At 50.7% G+C, this 23,443-nt stretch overlaps 1 protein-coding gene across 2 annotated transcripts; it reads right to left on the bottom strand.

The window, feature by feature from the left end:
• Positions 1 to 524: 524 nt before the first annotated feature.
• PABPC1L (poly(A) binding protein cytoplasmic 1 like) lies at positions 525 to 21,886 on the bottom strand. Of its 2 annotated transcripts, XM_038572427.1 has the most exons (15): positions 21,657 to 21,886; positions 19,635 to 19,828; positions 17,970 to 18,085; positions 16,337 to 16,476; positions 16,047 to 16,141; positions 12,782 to 12,919; positions 12,374 to 12,469; positions 7,290 to 7,556; positions 5,918 to 6,002; positions 5,163 to 5,291; positions 3,916 to 4,019; positions 2,939 to 3,032; positions 1,582 to 1,712; positions 1,057 to 1,131; positions 525 to 660 (listed from the first exon to the last, which is right to left on the bottom strand). In XM_038572427.1, the coding sequence occupies exons 1-14, from the start codon at positions 21,847 to 21,849 to the stop codon at positions 1,063 to 1,065; spliced, it is 1,851 nt and encodes a 616-aa protein (XP_038428355.1). In that variant the 5' UTR covers positions 21,850 to 21,886; the 3' UTR covers positions 525 to 660; positions 1,057 to 1,062. The 2 variants fall into 2 exon arrangements, with proteins under 2 accessions (XP_038428355.1, XP_038428354.1); XM_038572426.1 differs by lacking the exons at positions 525 to 660; positions 1,057 to 1,131; positions 1,582 to 1,712; ... (2 more) ...; positions 5,163 to 5,291; positions 5,918 to 6,002 and having other exon boundaries at positions 7,399 to 7,498.
• Between the last annotated feature and the right edge of the window lie 1,557 nt (positions 21,887 to 23,443).

Genomic DNA, 23,443 nt, shown 5'->3' with positions numbered 1-23,443 from the left:
AAAACATAGAAGGTAAAATCATGACCTGGGAAGGTATCCTAAAGTTGTTCTATGTGGGTTCCTTTATAATTACATCATACAATCCCTCAATCAGCCATCCCAGAGCCTAGAAGCAGTTGCTGTTCTGACGTGTATACCTGCACCGCTGGTACTCAAGCCAGGTGTCCAGAAACCTCCATGTGCCTCAGATGTGGGCACCTATAGGCTTTAGTTCCTTCTCTGGGTGCTGGGTGATGACTGCCAGTGAGTGACACTCTGCACCACTGCTGGGTGGGTGGGGTCTGCTCCTGTGGGGCAGTTACAAGCGGCCCTACTCCCATCCTGGCCGTCCCACTCTGGTGTACACACCTTCTATAGACTTCACTCTTTGGGTTGCTCTTCCAGCCAAACCCTCCACCAAGTCAAGCCCACCCTTTGCTCTTCCCCACCTCCCTCAGACACAAGAAGGCCTCCTGGGAGACAAGACAGAGTTTGCAGCACTTTTAATGCACAAAGGAAAAGGTGATAGGCTGGCGGGGTAACCAGCCTTCCTTCCACATACAGAGCTCAAGTCCAGATAGAGCCCAATTGGAAAATAAGTTATGGTTCACAGGGACGGAGAGCCAAGCTTGGCAGGAAACGCCATTCTCTTGTCAGCCAAGGAAGGGTGGATTCCATTTTCTGGAGACGAAAGGATAGGCGTAAATGTTTCTAACATCTAGCAGATACCGGCCTTCAGCTAAGAAGGTAGAGTGGGCTAAGCCAGGCCTTCCGGCAAGGGGAGTAAAGCCAGGCAGTGCCCAGGGACCAGCCTATTCCCAGGGGGGTCAGGCAGGGCCGCCGGCAAGAGAACACCTGCGCTTGGCACGATGGTCAACATTCATTCTAATCACACAGTCTGTCCTGCCCTTGATCCTTACAGCTTCCCCCAGACTCCTTGGTGCCTCAGAGAAAGCCAGCGACACACGATTCTGTGGTTCTCAACGGGTTTCTGACTATCAGCCCCTAACTGGTTCTTTCCAGCTCCTCTTGGGCTCCACTGCTTCTGTCTCCGTCTGGCCGACCCCAGCCACCCACCTGGTTTCAGAGCACATTCACTTTCGCCAGCTCTGTGGCCTGGTGTGCCTGCAGCACTGCCAAAGCCTCCTCCACCTGTGGGATGTGAGTGTTGGAGGCGGGTTAGGGCAGCTGCCCAGCAGGGTCCCAGCAGAGCCCTAGCCTCCTGCTGCCTAACCCTGCTAGGTGCTAGAAGTCCCCTCCCTCCATAGCGTTGCTGCTTGCTAGCGCCCCTGACAGAAACCCCACGGCCACCTTCTCAAGACCGATGTATGCTGCTGGACAGCTGGGAGCATCTCAACCCGATACTCAGAACACAGCTCCTTGAACCCAACTCTCGTGGCACGGAGCTGCAGAGAGGGAATCTGGAAGGGCTGAAACAGCCAACGCCAAGGCCTTCTCCCACTCAAAGACCCAGCAAGTACTGGCCAGCATTCGCCAAAAGGTAAACGTCCAAGCCACAGTGCACTGGCTCATCTAGGAGAGGTCCTGGTGACGAGCCCTCCTGGCCTCGCAGGGCGCCCTGCCACCCAGGCCCCAGCCCACCTTGGCATTGAGGGACTCTGGGGACTCCAGCATGAGCAGAAGCTCCGAGTTGTCGATCTCTAGCAGCATGCCTGTGATCTTGCCGGCCAGCTGGGTGTGGGTGTTGTAGATCAGGGGGTACAGACGCTCACCTGTACGGAACACCTGGCCGATATCCCAGCAGCCCGGGGTGGGGGTGGGGGTTACTGTGGAAAGGAGGGCTGAGGCATCTGGGGGGTCGTCCCAGAACTGCTCCTTCTAGGCTGTGTCCCTTGGCCTCACTGAGAGCCTCTTTCTGTTAAGTACGCAGAGCAAACTCTGCTTCAGAGCTAATTTGAAGAATCAAATTTGATGTTCTACATGAAGTAACGTATACAGAGTCTGACACAAACTCGGTGTTTAAAGACAACTCTTGTTCATTTTGCAAGAAATAGTTCCACCATACACACTGAGATTCTAACCAAGACAGGCTAATGCTGAACTAGACTTTTTTGGGGCCGGAGGCAGGGGAGCCACATATGTAAGACGAATTCACCTACCCCCATCAGGCACTTCTAGTGACAGGGTCTAGCATGGGTGGTCAGCCCACTTCGGCAATGTAAGGAGGGTCTAGCCAGGCTGGGGGGCTGGGGTGGCTTGAGTGGGAGGGGTTTTCCCAAAGAAAGTGAAGGGGTTTACAGGGAACTGCTAACAGAGCCTTCTGCCTCCATTAAGCCCATGCAGAATTTCCTGGGAAGTGGCGAGACCCCAAATGAGCTGAGGAAACAGGGTGGTGGCAATGAGGGGCCTTCAGAGAGCCTTCAGAGAGGTTCTGGAAATCTTGGCGGCCACGAAGGAAGGAACCTGCCAACCAGGAGCAAACCTGTTCATTCACTGGACAGTTAGTGGCATCCTCTGGCAGGGCCTGCCATAGACACTGGGCTCGGGGTGAATGACAGGAAACTCGCAGCCCAGCGGGGAGCGTGTATTTGCCCACGGCACATTTATTTCTTGCCTTCTCCCTGCAGTGGGCGCTGGGAGGTGGACCCCATGGGGTGACAGCCTCTTCCTGTTCAGGAGGTGAGGATCTGCAACATCCAGCGGCAGAACCCAAGACCACATCCCCTTACTCCCAGCCCCAGATCTCCCCACAGCTGAGATCTCTCGAGCCTGTCAGGGGCTCTGAACAGCTCTGCTGTCCTGACCAGTGTTTTAATACAAGAGACGGAGGGAGGCCGAGAGAGCAGAGGCGACCCGAGCAAGGTCACCCACCAGGTTGGTCAGCGGCAAAGCTGGACCTTGTCCGCCGGGCTGATCTCCACCCAGACTTTTACCCACCGGGCTGGCCAACTCTCAGCACCCCACTTCTGGCTCCAAAGTAGGGGGACCAGCCACTCACCAATCATCTGCTTTTGCTCGTGCAGCGGTGCAGCAGCCAGCATGGACGCGGTCAGGGGCTCCTGTCCCAGGATGCGCACGGCAGGCTCCTGGACCTGCACATGGGGCCGGGGACACATCCCTTAGCCACCACAGACAGGCAGGGCCCCAAAACACTTACCCTGTCAGGTGAGCATAGGCCCCCCAGAAGGCTCTGGAAGAGGGGGCAGGGGGCAAAGTATGGACAATTGGGTGGGATCACATCCCTAGCAGGGGTACAGTGGGCCAGACACGCTCTAATTCAGATGCCTTCTGTGGTGCCAAGAACCTATAAAAAGGCCCCTGCCTGAACGTTGCCAAATGAAAGTCACACGTTACTCTTCACTTTGTGCCAAGTACTGCACTTTTTATCATGTAGCTTTATGGCCACATCCCCAGCATATCTCTGACCTTTCCACATTATGGTAACTTTAAAAGCATTTGGCTGCTTAAAGACTTCTCCTGTTCCTTTCTGCAAAGAAGAGTTTGAAGTATACACACTGAAATTCTAGACGGGATATAATGATGCCAAGTTTGAGACTTGGACAGGGGGAGGGGAGATAAATACATAACTTTTTAACTTAATTACAGTAGATATTTTCAATTTTATATATTAATCATATCCCTTCAATATTTAGCATATTTCTAGAATATTTTTCCATGCTGCTCACTGCTGAATACTAAAAAAAAAAAAAAAAAAAAAAAGAAAAAAAAATCCAGATTAATTTTGCTAATAACCCAGGCAGAGCAAATCAATAATTAATAAACCAAATGTGATCTTGGCCCTTAGCCTCCTTCTGTTAGTAAGGGTGATTGTTTCTTGATTGTACACGTCAGTAAGTGAAACTTCACAGATCAAGAAAAGAAAAAACAAGGTCCCAGAGAGGGCCAATGCCATAGCCACAATTCTGAGCCAAGCCCCCTGGAGCCCAGACTAGAGGGCAGTCAGGCCGGCCTTACCCCATGGTTGTGTGTCGCTGAGGGATATCTGTGTGTCAGGAGAGGCCCACCTGGTGTAGAATATCCCACCCCGCTGGCTCCTGTGGTCTGGGTACCAATGTTGGCTGTAAGAGATAAGCAGGGGAATTGGGGCCTGACAGCGATCTAAAGCCACAAAGCCTAAAGATGAGCATTCACATGGAATCCCAGCGCCAGCTGTGAGGCTGGCACACACATGTACAAACATCTGCCGAATGAAGAGGTGTGTGCCTTACGGCCCAAATCTACCACCTTGTTCACGGCTGCTACAGTGCTTGCTAAGGTTCTAAGCTGAGGCTAAGCCCCGGCATGTGCAATCTCATACACCTGCACGACAAGATGGGAGCACTCTTTGCATCCCTAAAGAAGAGGTGATCACCCTACAACCCAGCAATTGCACTGCTGGGGATTTACCCCAAAGATACAGATGCAGTGAAACGCCGGGACACCGGCACCCCGATGTTTCTAGCAGCAATGTCCACAATAGCCAAACTGTGGAAGGAGCCTCGGTGTCCATCAAAAGATGAATGGATAAAGAAGACGTGGTTTATGTATACAATGGAATATTCCTCAGCCATTAGAAACGACAAATACCCACCATTTGCTTCAACGTGGAGGCACCTGGAGGGTATTGTGCTGAGTGAAATAAGTCAATCGGAGAAGGACAAACAGTGTATGGTCTCATTCATTTGGGGAATATAAAAATTAGTGAAAGGGAATAAAGGGGAAGGAGAGAAAATGAACGAAAATATCAGAGAGGGTGACAAAACAGGAGAGACTCCTAACTCTGGGAAATGAACAAGGGGTAGTAGAAGGGGAAGTGGGGCAGGGGGTTGGGGTGACTGGGTGATGGGCACTGAGGGGGGCACTTGGCGGGATGAGCACTGAGTGTTATGCTATATGTTGGCAAATTGAACTCCAATAAATAAAAATAAAAATAAATTAAAAAAAAATTTTTTAAAAAGAAGAGATGATCAGACCCAGTAGTTAGCAAGGCCACAGAGCGAGCTGGCCACAGGAACAGGGTCGGTGGGACTCTAGGGTCCGCACACTAACTGCTATGCCATGCAGCCTCCAAAGTCAGCTCTGCTCTCCAAGAGGGCAAAGGACAAGGTCACGGTGGAGGCCAGTACTGACCCTCCCCCCGCCCCCACCTGTGCCAACCCAGCACCAAGCCCCTGCCCCACCCTCCTCACACACCCATTCCTCTTGGCCCCGCCCACACTCACCCACTCTTTGGGTGTGGGGCACCGGGGGTGGCACCTGGGTAGAGGCCTGCCTGACACTGCTGACCTGGGCCGGGGGGCGCCGCGACATGGCTGGTGGCCGGACCACTGAGGCAGCTGGAGGGTAGGTGGCTTGTGGCACAGAGAACATGGAGAGAAAGGTTGGCGGGGCAGGGGCAGGGCGATCCGAGTGGCACACTGCACCCTGAAGGTGCCAGGGGGAGACAGGGAATGGCGAGGGGGAACTCGAACGTTCTCAGCAAAAAGATGAGTGCGTTCACCTAGTCAGGCAGACCCAGACTCCAGGGAAGGGGAACGTGTGGAAATCTACAGTTACAAAGCCAACTTGTTTCCACCCAGAGCCCCAGGAGGCACAGGTGCCATGATCACCCCACTGGGCCCCCAGGACGCTTCAAGTCAGGGCAAGCTCCGCTCCTGGAGGGGGTGTCCATCAGCAAGCGGGCCACAGGGGTGCCTCCTGACGGTCACAGAGCAGACAAGCCTTGGGAGCTAACCTGGAGAACGGCGACCCGCGCAAGCCTTTTGCCAGTTTGGCACTGCTTGGTGCTTTCTATACGCCTCATTCAGAAGAGGAAACTGGAGGTGAAGTGACCCCCACCCCCGAGTTAAGACCCGAGAAGCAGCAGAGCCAGGCTCGCCCCCAAAGCCTCTGTTCGCAGCCCCAGGCTGCACACTGCCCCAGGGGCCCGCCCACCTGCCACCTGCCAGGCTGAGGATTCAGAGTGGGGGGCACTCACAGGAGGGTCTCGGAGGCGGGGCCGTCCACCTGGGGGTGGGCTGCATGGGGAGGCCGGAGGCATAGTACGCAGCCTGGGCCGGAGGCTGTGAGGGAGAAGGCCAGCTGCTGGGGTCCGCAGCAGGTGAGAAAGCCACCCCCTCCCGGACTCCCCTGCCGGAATTCCACTGCCCCCTCTAGGGACCAGTGTGAGGCCCCACGAGCTGGGATGAAGCCCCCGCTGCCCAGCTCAGGCTGTCTGTCCGTCAGCCCTGAACCCTCCAGGGTCTCAGGTTCAATCCTTGCCCCTCAGCAGAGCCGGCAGCCCGAGAGTGGCATCAAATGGGCACACGCCTGCTCGGACCTGTGCCAGCCAAAGCTCCTGCTAAAGGGAGCAGGTGCATCCATCCCAGGAGTGGCCCAGGGCCGACACCTTCCTACTTCCTCCAAGTCCTGGGAGCTCCCTTCCCAAGCTGTGCTCCTCAGAACATGACCCCCGGCAGAGAGGCTGGCGGGCAGCCCACAAGCCAGGGCCCTGCAAGCTGCGGAAATGCCACTCGCTCTCTGCTGGTTTGGGGAAGTCGTCATGCATCCCGGCATGCTAGGCCAGAACGGTGTGTGCAGGAGGTGCACGACAGCATCGAAAGCCAGGCTGGGGCAGCCCGGGGGGCTCAGCGGCTTAGCGCCGCCTTCAGCCCAGGGCCTGATCCTAGAGACCCAGGATCGAGTCCCACGTCGGGCTCCTGGCATGGAGCCTGCTTCTCCCTCTGCCTGTGTCTCTGCCTCTCTCTCTCTCTTTCTCTCTCTCTCTCTCTCTCGACTAAATAAATAAAATCGTAAAAAAAAAAAAAAAAAAAAAAAAAAGCTAGGCTCCTTTCATTTAATGCATTATTTCTTCAAATTCTTTTGACCAAAAAAAAAAAAAAAAAAAATTCTTTTGACCAGAGAGAGTTGTTTTTGTTTGTTTGTTTGTTTGTTTTTTAGCATAACACAAATACCTCCCTGGTGGGGAAGGGCTGTCTGACAGCCACACTCTTACCCCTCCTTTTACAGCTGGGGTTAAAACGGCCTGCCTGTTGGGGCACCTGGGTGGCTCAATGGTTGAGCATCTACCTTCGGCTCAGGTTGCAATCCCAGGGTCCTGGGATCAAGTCCTGCATCAGGCTCCCCATGGGGAGACTGCTTCTCCCTCTGCCTGTGTCTCTGCCTCTTTCTCTGTGTCTCTCATGAATAAGTAAAATCTTAAAAAATAAAAACAAAAAAAATTTTTAAAAGGCGGCCTGTCAAGTTTCCAGCAGAAACACGCCAAGAACCCACATCTCCCCGTGAAGCTGTCCTCCCGCTCTGCCTGGCTGTCAGGGAAGGAGTGTGGGAGGGTGCAGGCAGGTCATCACCTGGGGCACAGAGGGCAAGAAGTAGCTGGTGGGCTGGTGGAAGGAGCCCAAGAGGGGGCCGCCCAGGGCCCGCACAGTAGAGAGGCGCTGCATGTACTGGTTGGTCAAGATGGCCTTCCGCTCCTCTTTGCGCTGGGCCAGTGCCACGTACAGAGGCTTGGTGCCCAAAATGCGCCCATTCATCTCTGTCACGGCCTTTGTCGCCTCTTCTGGAGAGGAAAAACACACAAAGCCAAACCCCTTGCTGTGGCCACCCTCTGTCATCACCTAAAAGCAAGACAAGACAAGGGCTGCTGGGGGTAGGGAAGGAAGACTCCTGGGCGCTGTGCTCCCCATCTCTCCCTCCTGCCCCACTTCTGGGGGCCCAGCCTGGCACTGAGCAGGTCCAGGAGAAACCGCCCACACCCAACATTGACTGAGGCCCACTGCATGCCAGATATGCCTTCTCACTTCATAGGTACCACCATCTGAACTGGGGCAGGGGGCACACCCCATTCCCACTTCACAGGCATCAGAAGTGGGGCTCAGCCAAGAGTGACTTGGCTGAGACCAGGCTACTAGCTAAGCGGGGGCTGCTCCCTGTTCAACAAGACATTCCCCAGAGTCCGTGGGAACAGCTGCATTTCAGGATTTTTATCTGTACATTTTCTTTCTTAAATGATTTTCCTAAGCTGTGATGGAAAGCTGCTTTAAATAGAATCGGCCTTCATCACACAGGCTATGATGAAGTAAGGGGACAGTTTCAGGATGGTTAAAGATCTAAGAACAGGGCAGGGTTCTTTAGCCAGAACCATAATCTTAAACACTTCATTTGAGGTCGCTGTAATGAAAATTTGCATTTTGACTACTCTCTTTTTTAAACTACCCATACGATTCTTTGGCTCATTTGAGAATTAGAGAAAAAAAATACTCCTAAGGATTTGTTTCCTAGAGATTCCAATTAAAAGGTAGATTTGTGTGGAATATAAAAAGGATTTAAATTTATATTTTTGGTGCCTATCAATTTAGTCTATCAATTTCCTCTGTGGTAGAAATAAAAATCCTTATTACAACTAAAAAAAAAATAAAGTGACTTGTCCAGGGTCACCCAGCCTGTGGACACACATCAGCCAGGATTCAAACCCAATGTAGTGTTCTGGAAAACATCCACTGCCTCTACAAGGCACTGAGCCAAGCTCTTTAGGAGTCTGGGCAAGAGGTTCTTAGCTTTGTAATCTAAATAACCTTTTTTATTTTGGAATAACTTTATGTATAGAAAAGTTGCAAAAAATAATATGGAGTGACTGTCAGCCAGCTCATCCCAATGTGAACAAGGTGTATGTGTCAAAACTACGACGTTTCCATTGGGACAATACTATTAATTATTAGCCACAATACCATTAACTGAACTGCAGGTCTCATTCAGCTTTCACTAATTTTTCTAATATTATTTTTCTCTTCCAGGATTCAATCCACATTGCATTTATGGTTCATAATCTTTTTTGGGGTCAAGACACTGGCCTGGCTCACACATTTGGATTTGAACTGACATACTTTTTAAATCTGCTCTAGTAAGAGTTTATGTTCTGGGGCGTCTGGGTGGCTCAGTGGGTTAAGCATCTTCCTTCAGCTTAGGTCATGATCCCAGAGTCCTGGAATCAAGTCCTGCATTGGGCTCCCTGCTCAGTGGGGAGCCTGCTTCTCCTCCTTCTGCCTGCTGTTCCACCTACCCATGTTCTCTCATTCTGTCAAATAAAATCTTTAAAAAAAAAGAGCTCATGTTCTATCTACATCACTGATTTTCAAACTGCACTTTGCTACCCATTCACAAGGGGGCCTAAGAGTTCACAGATCCCCTCAAGGAGGCCAGTGGATAGAAGTCAGGGGGTCTGTGAATTCAGATGGGAAAAAACAATGGCCTCTTTGTAGTCACAATAGAAGGGACTGCTGATGTGAAAACAGACGACAAAAATAGGGGAGTCTTGCCTGTGCTTGCGATTTTGTCAGAAGAAAATATTTTCCTATCACGTTAATTACTGCTGCCCTCAAAATATCATTTATGCTAATCGCTATGTCCCTAGATCATATAGCTGGATACAACAATGAAGCACCTACTGCTGTCACCTAAGTATTTTGATAATTATGTTTCCACATAGTTGTTTTTCTGTAATCCTCTGAATTTTCTTTTATGAGTTGAAAAATATTCTCGGAAGGAATCTATAGGCTTTCATCAGCCCAATTTTCTTGGCACAAAAGTATTGTCTGAACAAGTTAATGAGAACTTCTGTTAGGTAGTAAATAATGATAAAATACATTTATGCAGCTTACTATGAATGTGATAGCATTATTAGCATTTTCTATGCCTTAACTTGCTTTCATAATCACTGTATTTTATACACAAGCAAAATCATATAAATATGTAAGCTTACATAAAATCCGCACTTTATAACCTAATTGATCAATTAACAAGACAGTAACACAACTCTGAGTGACCCAGCTTTTTACAATTCCCTTCACTCAAGGGGTCCTCAAGGAGGTTGGCGAATCTCCAGAAACCAGACACAATGTGTAAATAATAAGATCACTATTTCACAACTTATTATGAGCAGGTGCTATACATGCAGGCTCTTTGGTGCTCAGGATACCTCTACGGTAGGGAATGTTGCTCCCATTTTACAGATGGGTAAAGAGAATCCAAAAGGCAAAGTCACTTCCCTCAGATTCTATAGCAAGTTAATGTAGGACTGGGACCTAGTTCTAACTAATTTCAACATCCCAGTTTTCAACCACAATACTACATAAAATATAGATTTGCTGGGAAAGAGGGCCTACAGCTTTTTTATGATGCTTAAGCAAATTTACTGAGGTTTATTTACATGTCCTATAGCTCCATCGTAATTTTTTCAAAGGTCCTTAATTCAAAAATTGTTAGAGCCTTTTCCCTAAACACCAGGCTTCTTGAAGGACATTTAAAACTGGATTCAGGGATGCCTGGGTGGCTCAGCGGTTATGTGTCTGCCTTTAGCTCAGGGCATGATCCTGGGGTCCCGAGATTGAGTCCCACATCGGGTTCCCTGCATGGAGCCTGCTCCTCCCTCTGCCTGTGTCTCTGCCTCTCTGTATGTGCCTCTCATGAATAAATAAATCTTAAAAAAAAAAAAAGCAAAAAAAAAAAAAAACCCAAAGTGGATTCAAGGGACACCTGGGTGGCTCAGTGGTTGAGCATCTGCCCTCAGCTCAGGGTGTGATCCTAGGGTCCCAGAATCAAGTCCCACATCAGGCTCCCTGCATGGAGCCTGCTTCTCCTCCCTCTGCCTATGTCTCTGCCTCTCTCTGTGTGTCTCTTGTGAATAAATAAGTAAAAAAAAAAAAAAAACGGATTCAAGGGTACCTGGGTGGCTCAGTTGGTTAAGCGTCTGCCTTCAGCTCAGGTCATGATCCCAGAGTCCTGGGATTAAGCTCCGAGTCATTGGGCTCCCTACCCTGTGGGGAGCCTACTTCTCCCTCTGCCTGCCCTTCTCTCTGCCTGTCTCTCCCACTGCTTGTGATCTCCCTGCCAAATAAAATCTAAAAAAAATTTAAAAATAAAAAACATAAAATTGGATTAATAGGCAAAAGAACTTCTAGACCACTTCCCAAGAGCAACCATCACATCACATCACATGTGCTGGTCTCCAGCCCTACCACTCACACTGATGTCTTTGAAAACTTCCTCATTCCCATCTGCAGCTTCCTACCTGCTCACAGCTAAGCCAAATGCTTCTGCCATTGCCACTTCTTTTTTTTTTTTTAAACAGACTTTTATTTTTTTTATTTTTATTTATTTATGATAGGCACACAGTGAGAGAGAGAGAGGCAGAGACACAGGCAGAGGGAGAAGCAGGCTCCACGCACCGGGAGCCCAACGTGGGATTCGATCCCGGATCTCCAGGATCGCGCCCTGGGCCAAAGGCAGGCGCTAAACCGCTGCGCCACCCAGGGATCCCTGCCATTGCCACTTCTTTTTTTTTTTTTTTTTAATTTATTCATGATAGGCACACAGTGAGAGAGAGAGAGGCAGAGACACAGGCAGAGGGAGAAGCAGGCTCCATGCACCGGGAGCCTGATGTGGGATTCGATCCCGGATCTCCAGGATCGCGCCCTGGGCCAAAGGCAGGCGCCAAACCGCTGCGCCACCCAGGGATCCCCATTGCCACTTCTTACAGGAAGCCCTCCTTCCTGTTCTCCTGAGCTACCGCAGCTCTGCCTCCAGTACTCCCACTACACTACACAAACACCTAACAATAAACTGGAGTTGGTGATGTATCAGACTTCTCCACTTGACTATAAGCTACTCAAAGGCAAGAACCACATCTAACTGTTGTTCTATGCTTCCCAGAGGGCCTGGTAGGGCAGAAGGTACTTAAGCATGGCATGAGTGAACACAGGGTGATCTGAAAATCACCTGAGGAGCTTTTAAAATAAAATGCCCAGGCCCTACTCTGAGATTGTCATTTGATTTGTCTGACCCAGGTGCCTATCTTTAAGAGCTTCCAGGGGATTTTTTAAACATTTTATTTATTTATTAATGAGAGACACAGAGAGAGGTAGAGACATAGGCAGTTCAGAAGACACTGGTGAGAGGTCACAGAGCTACTGAGTAGAACTGCCAATCATCACATTTCAGGTCTAAGTGGGCAGGGCACATGGTACGTGCTAAGTAAAAGGGGAAGAACCCAACCCTCTCATTTTCCAAATGGGGAAACTGAGGTCCAGAAGACACCAAAAGTTAGTGGGCATTCTGAGACATGAATTTCTAGAATCTGGCATACAGTAGGCACTCAATAAATGCTTGTTGAATGAACCAAGGTTACAGTGACCCCTGATGAGTCGAGCTGTGTGGCTAGGACTGGACTTCCAGACTCTGCCCCTCCAGAGCAGACAAGGCTGCAGATGGACACCAAGCTCCAGTGAGGGTGGGGTGGGGTTAGACATAGCCTTCCAAATTCTAAAAGGAGTAGCTCAGCTCCAACTCCCTGGAAGCCACGAGGGAGAGAGGGGTGTGCAGGCAGCAGAAGGACAGGAGGTGCAGTCTCTCTAGCCCCGTAGGTGCCCTCAGCCCTTACCTTAGCACTGGTGATCACTCCGTAGGGAGAAAACTCTTTTCTCAGCTTTTCGTCATCGATGGAGTCATCCAGGTTCTTAACATACAGATTCACACCCTAGAAAGAAAGGTTATTTCTGGGTGTGTCCCCCCCTATTCCAAGCCCCAGGCTGCCTTGTGTCGGGGCCGTCGGGGGCCATCGGGGGCCATCAGGGGCCTGGAAGCCCTGGCCACCAAGCCTGCTGTTTCCAGTCTTGCATGGCACCCATGCCCCCATCACTCAGCATGCCCATCACCTGGAAGCTGCAGCCCCCCAAAACCTCTAAAGCCAAGTTCCCAGAAGTGGGATTGCTGGAGGGAGGCTTCACATCCAGTCCCCTCCCCTCCAGACACTCTCACACAGCAGCAGCTGTCACCGGGGATCTGTCACCTGGTAACGGGTCAGCCGATCCTGCTTCAGCTGCTCAAACCTGCGCTTCAGCTCACTCTGCCGTTCTACCCGCTTCTGGGCCCGGCCCACGTACAGCAGCCGCCCGCTCACCTCCTTCCCATTCATGTCCATCACAGCCTGGGCAAGGAAGGGGCCAGAGTCCTCAGTAACCACCACCCCCCGCCGCCACGTGGCCCTGGCCTCTCAGTCCTAGCGTCCAGGCCTCAAGGGGGCCAACTGCAACCTAGGCCAGTCTTGTTCGCTGAGAAGAATTAGTACCAGGATGAAGCCCACAAAATCTCAGAGTAAGCCATAGATTTAAAAAATCTGGGGGCACCTGGGTGGCTCAGTGATTGAGCAGCCACCTTTGACTCAGGTCATGATCCCGGGATCCTGGAATCGAGTCCCACATCAGGCTCCTTACAGGGAGCCTGCTTTCCCTCTGCCTGTGTCTCTCTCTGTCTCATGAATAAATAAAAATCTTAAAAAAATAAAAAATTTGATGGAAGCTCTATTTTAAAAAATTGAAATAAGCAAAGTTTCCCATATTTCACATTTAGGTTCTTAACTCCCTGATTATCTAAGCAAGCAGAATTCTTTCAAAATGGCACAAGTGCATAATTAACAGCCTTCACTTCATGTTGGATTTCACAGCAGAAAGATTCTGTTTTGCTAACTATGAGGGCTTTCATTTTTAAGAAACATGCCTTAACCCTTTTTCCTTTTTCATTTCTTCAGTTAGCTGCCCTAAGACTGCCACATTCTAAATTATCAGTGGCTGTGAATGCACAAAACCCTACATCTTCTACAAGATGTGCAACTTCTCTTAATGCACGTGAACTGAATTTAGATGGACTTACCTGAAAAAAAAAATCGGCAAACGGTAGACTTGTGTATCAGCTCAATAGTCAGGAGTAGACACTAGCATTGATGAGGAGAAATGTTTGAAAGGGGACTTTTTAAAGTAAGCTCTATGTCCAAACATGGGGCTTAAACTAAGGGGGAACTGACTTTTTATGCAGTCAACTAGTTGGTTTAAATATTTTCATATAATGGTGCTTCCCTACCTAAATATGCAAATCCATGTAAATAAACTCTCAGGCCCCAAGAACTGCTATTTCTACAACAGTCTTAAAAGATCACTGCCTGGGTTTTCTATTCTGTTCCATTGATCTATGTGTCTGTTTTTGTGCTAGTACCATACTGTTTTGATGACTACAGTTTTGATTATTCAGCCACAAAAAAGAATGAAAGCTTGCCATTTCAAGGACACGGATGGAGCTAGAAAATATAATGCTAAGCAAAATAGTTAGAGAAAGATGAAGATCACATGATTTAATTCCGTAATGTAGGTGGAGTTTAAGAAAACAAATGAGAGAAGGGGGAAAAAAGAGAGGGAGGCAAACCAAGAAACAGACATTTCATTGTAGAGAACTGATGGTTAGCAGAGGGGAGGGGGTGGGGTAGGTGAAATAGGTTAGTTAACACAGTGTAATATTAGTTTCAGGTGTACAATATAGTGATTCAACACTTCCATACAACAGCAGGTGCTCATCAAGTGCAATCCTCAATCCCCATCACCTATTTAACAAGAGTTCATTCTTTTTTGAGTAATATTCCAATGTGTATAAGTATATATACACACACACACATATGCATGCACACACACCCCACATCTTCTTTATCCATTTGTCACTTGATGGACATTTTGGGCTGATTCCACAATTTGGCTATTGTAAGTAATGTGGTTATAAACATCAAGGTGTGTTGGAATTGTTGAATGACTATATTGTACACTTGAAACTAATACAACACTGTAAAACAAATTTACACTCCAGAAAGTAAACAAGTCATTACCGAAGTAATGTAAGTAAGACCTTGGAGTCTATGGACCTCTGAAGCTTCACCCACCTACTCCAACTCATCATTTCACAGTTGAGAAAACCAAAGCCTAGCGAGAGGGTGGGATTTGTCCAATGATACATAACAGGTCATCTTTTCAAAGGGGCCATTCACTTAAGAGCAAAACTTCATAGTCAGAAAGAGCTGGTTCTATCCCAGTGTTGCCTCTTACCAGCTATAACCTTGTGACACCTGGTAATAACTGTTGAGTCCACCCTAGGGGAGCAGAGAGGAGAGTGTATGCAGCGATTAGCACAGTGCTTGGCTCGTGATAAGCGCTCTGTGAGAAGTGGCTGCTATCAAGAAGGCACTGGGTCAGATTTCTAGCCAGAATCCACAGTGAGCTGAAATCCCCCATGTCCAATGGTCTTAAGGGGGCAGCAGCTTGGGAAAGAGCTTTAGGGTGGGAAGCCAAATGGGAAAACATTACTCGAGCTCTGTCACCATGAGACCTTGTTCCATTCACTTGTTCAGCCAATAAGTATCCGGTACCTACTGGCAGGTGCAACACTAGAGACTTAGCAGTGAAACGAGATCCAGTCTCTACCCTCAGTCCTATACATGGAGATCTGTGTTACTGATGGAAAGAGGCAGAGGGGCACCTCACCAGAAGCATGAGGACTGGAGAGGCTTCTTGGAGGAGGGAAAGTATAAGCAGAAACCCACAGGGTAAGCAATAAGTAGTCTAAAGCCACACTGTCCAACATGGTGATCACTAGCCACATGTAGCTATTGAGCACTTGGAATATGGCTTGTCTGAGTTGACATGTGCTAGGAGCACCAGATTTCAAAGAATTAATACTGAAAGAGGGGAATGTAAAATATCTCAATTTTTATATTGAGTACACATTAGAGGGATTTAAGTATGTTAAGTTGAATGAAACATTATTAAAATAGGGTTTTTTTTTTACCCTTTTTAATGTGACTATGTTAAATCTCACATGTGGCTCCCATTATATTTCTATTGGGCAGTGCTAATCTAAAGAGCAAGAGAAGGGAAAGGTTTTGAGAAACAGCATCTGCAAAGACCTGAGAGCAAAGAAAAACCTAGCACTTCCCCTCCCCAGCCTCAATCCCCATCAATTCAAGAAGAGGGCAGTGGCTATCTCAGATGCCCCTCTACCTCCCATGTGTGGCAAGAATCTATGAAAAGCAGTCAGTCCTAGGGCTTGGAAGCAACCAAAGGAGGCTAAAACTTTCTGCCTTTGCCACAGGTGGGAAGGGCCCTGAATGGTGTGGGCCCAGGCTGGGGAGTGACATTCTTCTTTTCTATGGCAGCTGGAGCCCTCTGTTCCTGATCTCCTTTCTTCCTAGTGCTGGCATGGTACTCCTCCGTGAAACAGAGCCGTGGGGAGACTCCTACCTTCTGGGCTTCCTCATGCTTCTGAAAGTTGACAAAGCCGAAGCCCCGAGAGTGGCCGCTGTCATCCCTCATCACCTTCACACTCAGCATCTTTCCTGGGAAGGGCCAACCTGGCTCAAAGGGGAGTTTGGGAGGCCCCAAGATGTGCCCTTCCCTTCCCCCCCAGTGTGGCTTTAGACTCCTCAGTGCTTCCCCCAACTCCTCAGGAAGCCCAGAAAGGCCCCTCCTCCCAGCCCAACCTGGGGAGAGAAGACAAAGTGATCCCCACTTCCCTTGGGGAATACGCCCACCAAACCGGGAGAAGAGGTCCTGCAGGCCCTGCTCATCCACATCCACATGGAGGTTCTTCACATAAATGTTGGTGAATTCCATGGCCCGAGCTCCCAGCTCCGCTTCCCGCTCCCGTCGAGACTTGAAATGGCCCACGAAGCTGTGGACACAGGACGGGGTAGGCAGCTGCCAGCCATCAGCCACCCCCATCCCACCCAGCAACCTGGGTCACTTGGGTCAATTGCGGCCAGCCTCTAAGGCCCCTGTATCCCTCATCAGGAGACTGGGCAGGGCAAGACTCTTTAGATGGAACACTTCCAAGGCCAGATCACTTCCAACAGCCAGGATTCTATGTTCTGGCATAGGTTAAGAAGATTTCATTCATTCCTGTGACACATGCACAGGAACTCCTATATACAGCTGAGTGCACAGGAGAGAAGGGCAAGAGTGAACTGGACAGTCATACAGATGAGGACCTGAATTCTCACTCTGCAGTTGCCTAGCGGTGTGACCCTGGGCAAGTTACTTAACCTCTCTGAGCCTCAGTGTTCATTCCTATAAAACTGTGGATTAAGGGTGCCTGGCTGGCTCAGTCAGTGGAGCGGGTGACCCTTGGCCTCAGGGCAGTAAGTTCAAGCCCCATTTTTTTTACTTAAAAAAACAACAACAACAACAAAAAAAAAAACGGAGATGAAACTCCAATCACAGGCATTTGCTTATTCATTTAACAGGTCCTAGATGTACCAGGGAAGCAGTGGTGAGAGAATCAGACATGATCCACACCAGAGTTACTATGGGGAGAAAGCAGGGACTGAAAACTATTAAATTTTCAAAATCATAATTTCCAAGTTCATGTACACACATCTAGGAGAATATCCTAGATTAAGAAGAAAACATAAGAAAGACTCGATGGTGTCTATCACACACTTAGCGCAAACAAGTCATAGCTGGCACTAAAAATTAAAGAACACAGAACGGCAAAGATGAACCCGGCGATCCGTAGCTAACAAAGATCACATCCTTCTGAGAACAGAGGAAGGCCCGCCAAGGCTCAGCTTCGTTGATTGGAGCCTCCCCTGAGATGCTCTGGACAACGTATTCTCATTGCGTCCATCTTCCAGCTCAGAGCCTCCTTCCTTCCCTCCGTGGTGCTGAGCTTGGGGCTGGCGGTCCAGGCGCAGATTCCAAAGTCGGGGAGGAGAATGGCCAGAGCGGATTCTCTCCAGCATCTGCAGCTCGGCTGGCTCACCCGAGAAGCCAGAGGGGGTGGCGAACTCACACGTGTGAAGATAGCAGGCTACGCTCGGGCCTGATTCCCTTCCTGCCCCCAAAAACCCCATGAAAACACAAATGGTTTAAGAACAAAATTCATGGCCAAGCCAAGAAGGCTGGAAAACAGACAAAAATCACAATCCAGTGGTGACCTGGCCGTCAGCTGTTCCCACTGGAATTTCGAAATCCCCTTATAGCTCAGAGCAATCCCCTTGGGAATATCAGCAGCCCCATTCTTGCACAGGGAAAGGGAGCTCCTGAGGGCAGTCACGCGGCCAGCAGAGTTCTGGCTGCGGCTCTGTGCCTCTGTGCCCGGTGCCCGTGAGTGGTGACGGGCAGCCCTGTCCCCTGGCAGGGCGGTGCCCACGCCCCACCACTCACACTTTTCGATCATTCAGCAGCATCCCGTTCATGGTGGTGATGGCCTGCTGCGCGGCTTCGTGGGTCTCAAAGTGGACAAAGCCAAAGCCTCGGGAGCCGTGATCGTCACACACCACCTGGGTCACAGGGGAAAATGACAAGGTGGAAGGGGCGGGCACCCAACAGAGGGTTTGGGTACAAGAGAATGGCCAGGTTAAGGAATGACTATGGTCTCAGGGCTTACTCTGTGCCCCACACAGGGTCCCTCCACACTCAGCTCTAGCCCCAGGTCTTCCATCCAGATTTAATCACGGGGATCCCTGGGTGGCTCAGTGGTTTAGCACCTGCCTTTGGCCCGGGGCATGATCCTGGGATCCTGGGATCGAGTCCCACATTAGGCTCCCTGCATGGAGCCTGCTTCTCCGTCTGCCTGTATCTCTGCCTCTCTCTCTCTCATAAATTAAATATTTAAAAAAAAATCATGTTGACCAGGGCCCCACTCCAGGCCAAGCAGTGGCTAAGGGGGTCACATATTTATCTGGTCCTATTTGCTATTAGAGCCCCTCCAGGCAATTCTCAACCTCTGAGCCCCAGCTGCCTGATTGGGGTAAAATGGGAATAAATGACTCATCCAAGGTCACTAGCCATCAAAGTTTCTGATTATTCTAACTATCACTTAGATGATAAATGGAGGTGGGAGGGCAGGTGGCCTTTCAGTGTTGTGAAGATGACTAGACTTAACATACATGCACAACAAGCCTAGAAGGTAGTTCTACCACTGTCCCCTTTTAGAGGAAGCCGAGGTATGGATAGGTTACACAGCTGGCCCGAGGTCACACTGCTAGGATGTGGAAGAGGCAGGATTTGAACCCTGGATGGTCAGCAGTAAAGTCCTATATCTGACCGACTGTGTTGTGCTGACTCTTTGCTCAGCAGCTGGCTGGACTATACAGGTCTAGCACTCTTCCCATCATGCTACAGAAACCTTTTCCAGGCAGCCACATGGTATTGTTCTCTATCCTGAGCTTCTGACTACATGGCTCACTAGGCTTTCCCTCCAGAGCCCAATTTCCAGCTTTTCCCAAAAGTCTCACTGTCTCCAACCAGCAGCCTGAGAGCTCCTGAGGTAGGCCGCACACTGTGTGTGCCTTGTATCTGACCTGGGCCACAACCACAACGGGTCCTCATGAGGCCTTGGAGACTCGCCCGAGTCACATCCAGCCTTCTGTCCAATTCTCAGTGGCCCAGAGGAAGCCTCAAGGCTTGACTGCCCTAATGGCCTTAATTAGCAGCCTTCCCGTACCCATCCATGCCTTTATCCTGTCATTTCCACTGTCCTCTCTCCCTGAATCTGGTCTCACAACTTGCTTTGGCCAACAGAATGCAGCGGACACAGAACTGCGCAGCCAAACAGAGCCTGGATGCCAACTGCAGAACTAGGAGCTAAATAAAGGCTTCGTGTTGACGGCCTCTAAGTTTTGGTGTTGCTTATGCAGCAAGAGCTGACTGATACACAGGTGACTTCTGATGGATCCTTCCAGAGAACTGGAATAACTACCTGCCCCCCAACCCCCGGAGCTGCATGGATCAGACGTATGGGCTGTGAAGCGAGGCTCTGCTTGGGATCCCTCTGCCACACAAATATTTATTTGACACAGCCCCTCCCCGGCAAGAGGACACACCCACCTTGCAAGAGAGAATGTTCCCAAAGGTGGAGAAGGTGTCATACAAGGCCTTGTTGTCAATGGAGTCCTCCAGGTTCTTGATGAAGATGTTGCCAACGCCCGACTTGCGCAGTCCTGGGTCTCGCTGGGACCACATGATGCGGATGGGCTGGCCTTTGATCACTTCAAAGTTCATCGTGTCCAGTGCCCGCTCCGCTGGATGGGAAGAGGAGAGAAAGAAGCAAGTAAGGGTATTTCTTTCCCTGAGCCCTGAGATGCTTCACTGGGAGGGAAAAAAGGGGGAAAGAAAGTGTCACTGTCTGGGTCTGACTTGAGAGAAGAGCCTGAAGCCTCGGGGGCAGACACGAAGAAAGAATGAATGTGCATGGCCCTCCACCCACCTTCCCACTGGGGTCTCATGTAGCTTCTCACAACAGCCATGGGAGCATGGATTCCTATCCCCCCTTCACAAAGTAAAAACTGAGGCTCAGAAAGAGGGAAGGGTCAGTGGTGGGGCAAGGTCTTCTGCAGTTTTGAAAGCACACAGAGGAGATGAAAATGGAATGGAGGGCCCAGAAGACAAAGAATTGCACCAGTTAGGGAGGAAAAAAAAAAAAAAATCAAAGCTCAGAGGTGCCAGGAGGCAGCGTTGAGATTCAATCCCAAGTATTAGGGCTTTGGGGGAAGAACACCTCTCTGAGCTTATTTCTTCACCCGTGAAGTGGGGATGATGAGACTATACTACCCTATCTCCATGTCTTACTATCTACCTCCAGGTGCTTGGACAGGCTGAAAATTAAATATGTAAGGCGCCTTATACTTTGTGCTTGGCACACAATGGGAGTTTAGTAAATGGTAGTGTGTCTGCATACAGCAGCCTATGCCCATCCCCCTGCCACTGCAATAGCCTGTTCCCTCCCAGCTAAGAGGAAAAGTCCTTTCTCTTCCCCAGAGCTCAATTTGTCTCATCTGTGAAGTCTGGCAAAAGGTCAGAGGTGCAGGGCTTGGCAGAAGAGGTTAGAGGCAGTGGTGGGTGAAGCAAAGAAGCCTCTCTGGAATCCAGCGCAGTCACCTGCTGGGAAACAGGGAGAACCACCCCAGCAAATCCTCTTTTAGGAAACCTTCCCACCCACCCAGGAGACCCAGAGTAAGAGTGGCGTTGTTTGGATTTGGCCGGAGCAGCCCTTTTGTTTTTTTTCTGGAGTTTTACGCCTCAGTGTTATAGTTGCCATTATTTTTCTCAAGTTTGCATTTATCGAGCCCTTACGATGCACCCAAGGATACTGGAGATGCTCTAGACATAGCTCACTCCTTCCACGCTCTTGGGGAATAAGCCTTAGATAGCCCCACTGCACAGGCGGAGAGGAGGTGCGGAGTGCGAACCCTTGCCAAGCTCACACCCTGGTGGCAAAACCCGGTGCGCTCCATCTTTATCCTCTCCACCTCAAAGAAAGTGGGGCCATAACCACCCGGCAAGCTCTAGGCAATCCTGGTTTCAGGGCCTGGAGTGGAGGAGACTTTGGGTGCAAACTCAGGTCTGCAGCCGGGAAAGGTGCGAGCCCGAGGCCCAGCTCTGGCGGCTTCTCCACTCATCACCCGCATCCTCACAGGTGCGTGGACTCTCTCGTCCTCCCCAGGGCTCTGTAAGGCAGGTACCACCCCGTTTTTCAGACAGGCAGCTGGAACTCAGAATGGCTGAGTAATTGCTCAAAGCCACGCAGCTGCGGGCTTGCTAATCCCGAGGTCGGCCTGACCCCAAGGCCCTGTCTTCACTGAGCCTGAGTATTTCTCCTCTGTAAAACGCAGCACCAGAAAACACACAGTAGGCGCACACCTATTGCTCGTTCCTGTCTCAGGGGCCTCTCGGGGGCAGGGCCTGTATCTCTGGGCCTCAGTTTCCCTGGCTGCAAAATGAGAGATGCAGGAGCAGCCGGAGATGCCGGCGGGGCCCGAGCTGCTGTGGGTGGGTGGGGGCGTCGCGGCGGCGTCCGTCGGTGCGTCCGTCCGTCCGTCGTCCGTCCCCCGCCCCCGCCCCGGGGCTCACCGTCCGCCGGCTGCTGGAAGTTGATGTAGGCGTAGCCCAGCGAGCGGCGGGTGGCCACGTCGCGGCACACGCGGATGGACAGGATGGGGCCGGCAGGCGAGAACTTCTCGTACAGCATGGCCTCGGTCACGTCGGGGTGCAGGTCGCCCACGTAGAGCGAGGCGAGCGGGAAGCCCGGGCCGCTGGCGTTCATGGTGGGAACCCAGGCGCGGCGCCGGGGCCCTGCCCCCCGAGCGGCCGCCCCTCCCTTTAGCCCCCGCCCCGCGCCCACCTGGGACCCCTCAGGCGCTCCCGGAGCCCCAGGTGGGGCCGCCCGACCCCGCCCCCCGCGGGGACGCGGGTGGAGACTGCGCGAGGCTCGTTCCAAAGGCTCGTTCCAAGGCTTCGGGGCCCCTGGGCCCGCTTCCCTCCCCAACCGGTCCCCTGGGCGTGGAGGGCCCGGGTGCGTTGCGGGCGTCTCCCAGGCGAACAGTCCAGAGCCGAGCCGGACACCCAACTTCAAAGCCGGTGCAACCTGCCCGCCTCCCCCCGCCACCGCCCCCCCCCCAAGGAGTCTTTTTCTCAAGACGGCCCAAACCCAGCACACCCTCTGGAACCAGCTTTACGACTTGGGGTTGAAGGCTCCACTTGGGTCCAATTCCTCAACATAGTTCTTTTTTTTTTTTTTTTAAGATTTTTATTTATTTATTCATGAGAGAGAGAGAGAGAGAGAGAGAGAGACATAGGCAGAGATACAGGCAGAGGGAGAAGCAGGCTCCACGCAGGGAGGGAGCCTGACGTGGGACTCGATCCCAGGTCTCCAGGATCACACCCCGGGCTGCAGTCTGCACTAAACCACTGCGCCAACACTAGTTCTTGTACGGTCAAGATCCTTTCCAGGATATTCCTTTTTTTTTTTTTGAGAGCGATTGGGGCGGGGAGGGGCAGAGGAAGGAGAATCCTCCACGCTGGGTGTGGATCCCAACTAGGGGTTGGGTCCCACAACCCTGAGATCATGACCTGAGAGGAAAGGAGTCAGATGCCCAACCCACTGAGCCACCCAGGCAGCGCCCCCCCCCCTTCACCCAAGTTTCTTTTGACTAAGCTTTTCCATCTGCTTCCCATCAGGGTCACTACTGTTCTATGGAGACAGTAGGGCCCTAACAGTACAAGGCAGTGGGGGATGGCCCCAAGCTGAGCTTGCAGCCTCAAGCTACCCATGGTGTGGGGGGCATTTAAAAGAAAATGCCAGTGCACTGTGGGCCAGTAATTCTTCCCAGGACTGCCCCTTGCCTCTCACAGGGACTCTCTTGGTTCCCTACCACTGCGAAGCAGGTAGCCTCCTACTAACCTTTGCTTGGGTGTGATTTCAACAGGTTATAAACAGCTCAGAAGCTAGTCTACTTGTGCAGCATACAGGAGCAAGCAAGCAGCAGACTAACAAATCTTGGGCTGAAAAGTACCCTGATTTTTCTATCACCTTATGGGTGTGGAAGTTTTGAGCAGAGGGGGCAAATGCCATGAGGACACAGAGCTGCAGGTTCCAAGAAAGTGTTAGAACAGGACAGAATGGGAGAACCCCGAGGACGACCAAGCCTCATGCAAACATCTCTCAAAGGCTTGGTATACATTTCAGGGTTAAAAAGAGGGTGTGTGTCTTAAATGGCATGCAAACTAACTTTCCAGAGCAAATCTTAGAAATTTAGCTACAAAAGCAGTGTAACACCTAGATGGTTTTTTTTTTTTTTTTTTTTTTTGCGGAGGGTTGGGAGTGGCTGTTTATTAATGGTTATTTCTGCCCCTTTACA

Source organism: Canis lupus, chromosome 24, assembly GCF_011100685.1.
Source record: "Canis lupus familiaris isolate Mischka breed German Shepherd chromosome 24, alternate assembly UU_Cfam_GSD_1.0, whole genome shotgun sequence".
NCBI classification, from domain to species: domain Eukaryota; kingdom Metazoa; phylum Chordata; class Mammalia; order Carnivora; family Canidae; genus Canis; species Canis lupus.
Note: the sequence above shows the minus strand (reverse complement) of the source record. Positions and strands in the feature narration are given on the sequence as shown.